Source organism: Poromitra crassiceps (assembly GCF_964638095.1).
Source record: "Poromitra crassiceps genome assembly, chromosome: 2".
Classification (NCBI taxonomy): domain Eukaryota; kingdom Metazoa; phylum Chordata; class Actinopteri; order Beryciformes; family Melamphaidae; genus Poromitra; species Poromitra crassiceps.
The window spans coordinates 54730974-54740720 of NC_139624.1; the positions used below are offsets into that span (position 1 = coordinate 54730974).

The window sequence follows — 9747 nt, forward strand, 5'->3', positions numbered from 1 at the left end:
CTGTTAACCTGTCTGTTAATGGTCTCTGAAAGGTTAACAGAGACCAGTGGGGAGTAAACAGCTGGCAGAGGTTAATGTCTGACCAGCCGTCCACAGTGAGTTGTGAGTCTTTGACACAGTGAAAAATGTATGTCAGATAGCGAGAAGAGCTATTTCTAATGCTGGACTTTCCAAGTTATAGTTCCCTCTACTGGTAAGATATGTTACAAGACTGGAAACTGCCAGGGGTAACAGCACAAATTGTTATACTGTATAGGCTACATACAGTACATGTAGAGCTTAGATTTGATAATGCACTGATCTCACACAAAAAAGAACCAGGGAAATAACCAAATTTAGTTGTATATATATATACATATATATATATATATATATATATATATATATATAAAGTACAATAAGGTCACTATGAACACACTAGGAATATTAAAATGAAAAGACAGCAAAATCTAATAAAGAACAAATTATTAACTCAATATTTAAATTAATTAACCTAGGCACACATTATATTATATTATATTATATTATATTATATTATATTATATTATATTATATTATATTATATTACATTGTATTATATTACATTGTATTATATTATATTAATATATTATATTATATTATATTATATTATATTATATTATATTATATTATATTATACAGTTTTATATTATACGGTATTATATATTATATTATATTTTATTGATTTGAAATGAACTAACTATTCCCTATAAAATTTGAAAAAAAGTCCAAGGCAACTCTTCTTATGATTAAAAAGCCTTTATTCTATCATGGCTAGTTCAAATTCGAACATGAATATATTCCCCTTTCCTTCTATCTGCTTCTATCATAAACATTTATTATTATTATTATTATTATTATTGTTCGCACGCCTGATTGGCTGCTGGGCCGGAAGTAAACATCATGTGACTGTGGTGGAAATCAGCTGATCCTCCGTAGACATCTTTACAGTCACGACTGCGGCGATCAATTCATACCGCCTTCTCTGTGATTTTCGGGTAAATATTGCTCCAAATATCGAGTTGCATGATTTAAATCTCTTGGTTGTGAACGAAAACTCTCTCTCCCTCACTGTGAATGTATTTCTTGTTTTTATTGCGCCAGCAGGCCCGCGTGTATCTTTGACAGCTGCAACCATGGCGCTCAGCGATGCCGATGTACAGAAGCAGGTACTCCAGTTTCTTAGCCTTTTTAACCTTGGAAATGTCACCATCATCCAAGTGTTTAGCGTATATAAACGTTACTATAGATGTGCTTCGGTTGTCTGATTGTAAGAATGGAAAATGTTCCTAGTCGCAGAGTATCTGTAGTATGAATTTATTCAAGGTGTATGTCGAGGACGATGACATTGAGAGAAAGCTGCTGTAACGTGGTTAGTATTGGAATAAACAGAAACATAGAATACATTACACTCTGTAGGTTATGTAGGATTGTGTTGTGATTGTAGAAATTACGATTATAGCAAGATAAGATGCCCTTTTATAGCCATGCAAGTTCTGACTGAGATGATGAGGGCCATATTTCCACTTGGTCACATGATGAACACATGCCAGGCAGGCCTGATGAGGAACTTCCAGTGATCCACTCTCTCAGACAGTGAATATGAAACTTCCAGTGATCCACTCTCTCAGACAGTGAATATGAAACTTCCAGTGATCCACTCTCTCAGACAGTGAATATGAAACTTCCAGTGATCCACTGTCTCAGACAGTGAATATGAAACTTCCAGTGATCCACTGTCTCAGACAGTGAATATGAAACTTCGGCAACTACTGGAAATAATAGGCTGCTCTACGCCTAAGAATAAATAATGTATACCTAGACTAAACAACCACACATATATGTTACAATGTGTAGGGACTATAATGTATACCTAGACTAAACAACTACACATAGGTTACAATGTGTAGGGACTATAATGTATACCTAGACTAAACAACCACACATATACTGTACATTACAATGTGTAGGGACTAGGGAGTGAGTTAAGTTTATTGTAAGGATATTGTCTGAAGCAAGGAGCATTCCTCACCGTAGTGACAGAACAAGGCAGGAGATGCTTCATTTGCAGCATGGTGGACAAACATTCCAAGGGTTCGCAGTAGCTTGTAGGCTAGAACATACTTTACAATACATAATGCTTTGAGATGAACCGTGGGCATATATACAATCACAGAAAATATTCTGAAATCTAATGTTTGTAAAGCCATTCCTTGTTTATCATTCTCGTTCCTGTATATAGATCAAACACATGATGGCCTTCATTGAGCAGGAGGCCAACGAGAAGGCAGAAGAAATTGATGCCAAGGTATAGCACCGCATGCACGCACAAGCACACATAGTATTGTGGCAAAATAGATCATCCCTCCTTGTTTCATCAAAATTGGACAAGCAGCATTGGGGATATTATGCTCGAGAAAGAAAAAAAGAAAGAATTATAGTGCCCCCAATCAATGTAATTTGTAAATTCTGTGTCAAACTTAGAAATTGACATTTAGCCCTCGTTCATACCATACGCCAATCCCATGCTGAAGCCACGCTGAAGCTACGCAGCGCTATGTTTCATTTCAGCGTCCTTGTTAACAGGCGAGACCGTTCACACCAGCCGCATGCCACGCTGAAGCCACGCTGCAGCGATCGTTTCAGCGTCTGTTCTATTTTCCAAGCGTGCAGTGCGCTGCACCCAAGATGCCAGGCATGAAGTCAATGCAAGTTGTGAGCGGGGGGAGGGCGAGGCGCTGAGGAAAAGAGAGTGCTTGTGGTGTGACCGGTTTAGCGTGGCACTCAGCTTCTGTTAAGCGCTGCTTCTGAATAGCGCCTGGTGTGAACCAAGGGTTAGTTATAGCGCCACACAGTGGTTCCCACAACCGCCGGGCCCTGGACCGGTGCCGGTCCGCAAAGGATTTGCTGCCGGGTTGCATGGGAGCAATATTATTCCGCAGGGAGAAAGAGAGACAGACGTACAGACAGACATAATGAGAGCAAGAGAGAGAGACAGATGGAAGAGAATGAGTGGTAGCTGAAATCCAAAGTAAAACGACAGACGCAAGGAGAGGATAATAATACAACATTGTGTTTTTTTTCCCCCACGCACATATTAAAAAGATCCCACATTGGATCGGTTTGCACGTTAGGTTATGGATTGCACACCTCTTTTGTGTAGTAAAAAAAAGATGAATAAGTGAAAACTTAAAGTGTTGCAAACGCTTGTGACCATCCACAATGATATGTAGGCTATCGATCAGATCTGAAGTAGCATAACGTCTCACAGACATGAGAGAGAAAGAGGAATAAACACGGGCTGATTCTGCCGTCACATGGGGAAACATTGGTGAGTTGCAATTGTTTTTTATTTTCCTGTGAGGAAAATACGCCCTGTGTATTTGATACAGGATCCAAACGTATGAACTATGCACTTTGCATTTAATATCCATTAAATCCTATCTTTATCCCCCCCGGGTTGCAGCAATATTGTCAATTTTAAACCAGGTCGCGGTGCAAAAAAGGTTGGGAACCCCTGTGCTATTAGACCAAACAGCGCATTTTTTTAATAGCAAAACACATTGTCAAGATGTTATCTCTCCAAGTTTAATCAAAATGGGACCAGTGGGCTCATGTGTTTGACTTAAAATAATAATAATAATAGTACAGTAATAGTAATAATAATAATAATAATTTATATTTTAAAATTTATTTAATGATAGCGCCCCCATTTGGTGGTCTTGGATAGAGATGTCACATACCTAAAGAGTGAGTTGTGTCTCCCCCTGCAGGCAGAAGAGGAGTTCAACATTGAGAAGGGCCGTCTGGTTCAGACTCAGAGGCTGAAGATAATGGAGTACTATGAGAAGAAAGAGAAGCAGATTGAACAACAGAAAAAAATGTGAGTCAGTCGTGCCTGGACATCACAGGACAGTTCCTGTCTTCCCTCTCTCCGGTCTTTTTGAAATGAGGAACAACTGTATGCATGATACACAGTGTCCATAATCTTATTTAGCCGCATCGTCCAACAATGTCCCGATTGTTAAGTGTCTGCACTGTCCAGAGTTTCCTCGCCAACAACAGGCAACTCACATAGTCACAGAATTTTCACCAAACAATGTGCTCACCCCCAAAAAAGTCTTGATTCAATTCAGTCCGGTGCTGGATCACTCCATGGCAAGTGGTTTCAATAGAATATAAACGATCCGCACTTCTTCAGTAGCTGCAAGTGTAACACTTGCAGCTACTGAAGAAGGCACTGGCCGAAACGTCTTGGCTGCACTGTTGGACATCATGTAAAGAAGAATTTAAGAAATCAACAGTTTTTCCTGAGTGCGGATCGTTTATATTCTATTGAAAACTCACATAGTCAAACAGATCCTGGGCATCCGGGTAGTGCAGGGGTAGATTCCCTGCCTCCCAATACGAGGGTCGCAGGTTTAAGTCCCTGTGTTACCTCTGGCTTGGTCGGGGCATCCAGTACAGGCATAATTGGCCGCGGCTGCGGGTGGGAAGCCAGTACGTGCCCTGGTCGCTACACTAGTGCCTTCTCTGGTCAGTCAGGGGAACTGGGGGAATAGCGTGATCACCACACGAGCTACGTCTTGCCGGTGAATTTCCCTCACTGTCAGGTGAAAAGAAGCAGCTGGCGACTGCACATTTATCGGAAGAAGCATATGCTAGCTAGTCTACAACTCTCCCCAGATCGGCAGAGGGGGTGGAGCAACAGCTGGGGCAGCAGGGGAAACCCAAGTACAATTGGGGAGAAAAATCTGGGGGGAAACCCCACACACACACAAGTCAAACGGATCCTATCTATAACTGTGCTATTTGTCTCCCCTATAGTCAAATGTCAAACCTGATGAACCAGGCGCGACTGAAGGTGCTGAAGGCGCGGGACGACATGATCTCGGTAAGCCCCTTCAGTCACACTGTGATCTCTATTTACACAGAGAAGTGTGCAAGTCCTTCTTGTGTAAATGACCCTGACCTTGTCTCAATTTGTGCCTGTAGGAAATGTTGAACGAGGCCCGTCAGCAGCTCGCTAAAGTCGCAAAGGACCCAGCCAGATACCCGGCTTTGATGGATGGCCTGCTTCTTCAGGTCAGCAGATCTACCTCACTGTCCATCTGTAGATATGAGATCGGCAGCCATGTTGAGTTAAAGATGGAAGCATGATAACCTTTTATTTATGCTTTCCATTTCCATCAGGGATTCTATCAGCTGCTGGAGCCCAAAGTGACCATCCGCTGCCGTAAACAGGACCTGCAGATAGTACAAGTGAGTAACAGCATTTCCATTAGCGTGAATACAAAAGAGTCAGTGTCTTGATTCAAATTGTATTACACTGTTCTTTTCTCTTGGCGTCCGGGTAGTGCAGCGCTAGATTCCCTGCCTACAAACATGACAGTCACAGCTTTGAGCCGCCATGTCACCTCCGGCTTGGACAGGCGTCCATACGTGATTGATTGATTTGTTTTATTCATTGTGTCATGCACTTTTGACAGTGCCCAGCCCACATGGGCTTACATGACACACAAAATACAAAATATACAATACAACATAAGCCAGCGCTATAGTGGTTACACAACTAAATCACAATATAACATACTATTACATCAGTTGAAAAAAGTCCAAGGCAACTCTTCTTATGAATAAAAAGCCTTTATTCTATCTTGGCTAGTTCAAACACTCCAACATGTTTCGGCCTAAGCCTTCATCAGGGACATCAGGGACTTCATCGTCCCTGATGTCCATGATAAGTCCCTGATGTCCCTGATGAAGGCTTAGGCTGAAACATGTTGGAGTGTTTGAACTAGCCAAGATAGAATAAAGGCTTTTTATTCATAAGAAGAGTTGCCTTGGACTTTTTTCAACTTTTATATGGACTTTCCCCTTTTGAGTTCCAAAGAGCACCTTCTTTTTTTTTTTTTTTTTACTTTGATCCAGAGCGTCGTAGCCCTCTCTTATATTATCTTCTTTCATACTATTACATCACTTTCTAAACAGAACGTTCTGCCTTTGCTCCCAGGCCTGGCAGATAAAATGTCCTATAAAGAAGGTTCCTTTCTTAAAACAACTCTAGACGATCTCCCTTGCATAATCATAAGCTGTACAATAGAACAGAAAATTAATCTCGTTCTCAATTTCACACAAATCACAAAGCAAACAAAAGTCTATCTTCTTCAGGGGTAGCATTAAACCTACCAGTCCCCAGTGGCAAGGGAAGAGTTCCAGAGCGTAAAGCCATTTCCACACATGAAGTCTGGACCATGCCGGGTAAATCAGGCCAGGGTATTTACCGGTCTTACCCTTCTAGACATGAGGGATCGTTCTTTCTAAACATGTGGAAATGGTCCGTGTTTGGCTGAGTAGGGGGGGCAGTAACATGAAATGCTTTATTTTTTCATTAGAAAGCTGCTAAACTACAGCTGCTCTGCCAGCGACGCATGTTTAGAAATGGCTTAACTCAGCAGACAGGGACCTTTTTCGTCTATCAAAATCAAACTTCACATAAGGCCCTACACAGTAACTGTCTTTTATGAGATGATAGGTTCTTAGCTTTGGTTTATACCATAAATCAACAGACCATTTATTTTAGGATTACAAAATAAACATATTACTCATACTCTCTCGGATATCACAAACTAACCTGTTAGGGAAAATAAATGACAAATCGTTCAAATAGAATAAGGATTTCAATTGAATTGCCCAGGGATGTCTATGGGCGACGTCCCAATTAAATATATTTTTTGTGAGTCTCTGATCAGACATCCTCATGAAAAAAATCTTCTGTGTAGCTAACACTAGTTAGCTAGAGCCTGATAACATGAGGTGACTAAAAAGTTACAGTACATAGTACATAAAACAAAACGTTGATGGAATATGGCATCGCCACCACCGTCGACTAGTTAGCCTACACAACTCGAATCGGCTTTTCAACGGGGAAACGATAAAAATGTGGCACATATGCGGTTTACATATTCCGGTTCTGGGGTCTAGGGCGGAAAGAGGTGTAATTCACAAATGATGGGTGCCAGGCTCTTCTCCTCGGGAAGAGCCTGGTGAGGCGAGGTTAGCCTAGCAGGGGGAATTGGCCAAGTACAGGCAGGGGGATTAAAAAAATAAATAATTTGTATATACATTTTATTTTCTCTCAGGCGTCCATCCAGAAGAACATTCCCATATATAAGGCGACTGTGAAGAGCAATCTGGAGGTCCGCATCGATCAGGACAACTTCCTCTCCCCAGACATGTACGTATCATCACATTTAAAAGACAAATAGTTTGAAAGTCATAATAGCTACTGATGATTGAGTGAAGTCTCTTCTGTAGTGGATCTGACTTGTTTTGTGTTTACATTTTGTCTGTCTTCATTCAGCTCTGGAGGCATTGAGATCTATAATGGTGATGGGAAGATCAAGGTGTCCAACACCCTGGAGAGCAGACTGGAGCTCATGGCTCAGCAGGTAGACAGCGAGGACAGTTCATATTATTATTGCTATTGTTATTATTGTTAGGTCAGTAGGTCTATTACTATCTATATTATAATCTACAGTAGACTCCTGCTGACTTTTACATGTCTGAAAAACAAATAGAGTCCGCACACTGGAGTTTCGATCGCAAGGATCTTCGTCAGAATGAAAGCAGGAAGGAGGAGGAACACTCATACAGTAGAGGACTCAATCCCATTGGTGGAGAGAACAGAGGGCAGGTGAAAACACTGATGCCAATCAAGAGACAGATAGACCAATCAGTGTAAACATTATGTGTCTAAATATAAGTATTGAGTGCTAAAGGCTTCGCTGCAAAGAAAATGACCATATACACAATTCTGAAGTACAAACCCAGAACAATCAGATCTATACAATACAGTAAATCAGATCAGAACAATGTAGAAATATATATATAAGCATAATTTTAGAATAAAGAATCAATAATAATACATTTAAGAATGAGGATAAACAAATCCCCAAACATATAATAGGAGACAAGGTAGGCCTCAAGGCTAAATAAAGTTTAAAAACTGGTTATTATTAAGCTAGGTTTTTCTCAAAAGGTCGCACATTCACCACAAGGGAGTAAGTCAAAAGCAGCCTGGGCGACACAAAAGGTCACCAAAGGTCTGCAGAAAAGAGAAACCACAGTTAGAAACCAGCACAAAAGGAAAACCACTAATAGTAGGTGAGGTAAAGTAAAAGCAGCCCACACTATTAATCAATGATATCATTCCTACAAATAATGTATAATTCCTACACTGGTAGATGCAGGAGGACAACAAGTAAGGGCACAGGGACTATACAAAATACAGTATAGATACATATCAAATGAATAGTTTTATATTTAAAAAAGGGGGGGGGGGGTATTTAAAGGGAGCAAAGCTCCAGGGGAATGGACAAATAGACCTGTACAGAAGGACTAAGGTGAGTATATAGAGTCCACACCTGGACACAACAGCTATAAAAAAGCTCTGATGTCAAAAGACTCATTCATACCCCTGTTAACTGTGTCTAAAGTGGAGATCCAGTAGGCCTCCCTCCTGAGTAGGAGGGAGTTAATGTCACCACCTCTAGGTGGAACCTTCACATGTTCAATACCAATATATTTTAGTGAAGAAATACAGTGTTGGGCTTGGAAAAAGTGAACAGCTACAGGGTTTTTGAAATCCTGAGTTCTGATATCGCTTCGGTGTTCACAAATCCTAGTCTTCAGCGGTCTAGATGATTTACCTATGTATGCCAAACCGCAAATACACTTGATCATATAGATGATATTTGAGGTAGAACAGCTGATAATTCCTTTAATTTTGAAACGTTTGCCAGTGTTTTTCTAATTATTATTCATTTGTCCAGCACCTGACTTTTCGTAGATGTGCATGCTCTCCTGTTTTTTCATTTGACTTTTACATGTCTAACATATTATTATATTAGTCATATTTCTGCATTTTGTAAATCACGTTAAACGTGAGTCTGTCTGTTCCCAGATGATGCCTGAAATCAGAGTGGCTCTCTTCGGTGCCAATCCGAACCGCAAATTTTTGGACTGAGTCGCTCCGCTGTCTTAGAGAAGAGTTCTTCCTTTTATTTTTTATTTTGTCTTATAAAAGATTTCATTCCTGTCTGTGAAATAGAATTTCTGATGCAATTCCAGCTCAAAAGAGACATGTTGTTGTTGTTGTGTGATGTATCGCTGTATTTCTCTGTGCATTAAGGGACAGGATGAGGATAGAGACTGCAACTCACTATTACAGATGTGCATTGTGGGTACTTGTGCACATTACAATGACCGGTTTACTCTGCTGCTCCCTTCAGAGTGTCTCAGTTTACACTGCTTAGTCAGGGACGATGTATGTTTAACACTCCGGGATCTGATTGGGTCGGTCCTCATGACAAATACAGCAGCTATCTCATTTTCCCATTAACTTCTCCCCCACATGATAAGTTGCAAGGAGCATTGTCTTGCTAATAGGCATCTGCTCCAACCAATCACAGAGAAATGAAGTATTTAACAAAAAAGACCATATATGACCTTACTAAGTTAATTTATTGATGTTACATCTACTGTACGTTATACTTGTGTCTTAGAAGAGTGTGTGATGTCATTCAAAAGGATGCACTACTGTATGTATATGATGATTCTAAATTAAATGATCTATGTACGGTTGTTTTTTCTTTTCTCGAATTGTGTCCATCTGAAAATGTTATATTGTGGAAGTGTTTAACAATAAATTATAAATCATTAGTATCA

At 40.3% G+C, this 9747-nt stretch overlaps 1 protein-coding gene across 2 annotated transcripts; it reads left to right on the forward strand.

Moving 5' to 3' along the window:
• Positions 1–946: 946 nt before the first annotated feature.
• On the forward strand, positions 947–9747 carry atp6v1e1b (ATPase H+ transporting V1 subunit E1b). 2 transcript variants are annotated; one of them, XM_083632264.1, is made up of 10 exons: positions 947–1016; positions 1123–1187; positions 2261–2326; positions 3792–3901; positions 4846–4912; positions 5014–5103; positions 5212–5280; positions 7161–7255; positions 7382–7469; positions 8984–9747. In XM_083632264.1, the coding sequence occupies exons 2-10, from the start codon at positions 1155–1157 to the stop codon at positions 9044–9046; spliced, it is 681 nt and encodes a 226-aa protein (XP_083488390.1). In that variant the 5' UTR covers positions 947–1016; positions 1123–1154; the 3' UTR covers positions 9047–9747. The 2 variants fall into 2 exon arrangements, with proteins under 2 accessions (XP_083488390.1, XP_083488389.1); XM_083632263.1 differs by having other exon boundaries at positions 962–1016; positions 1126–1187.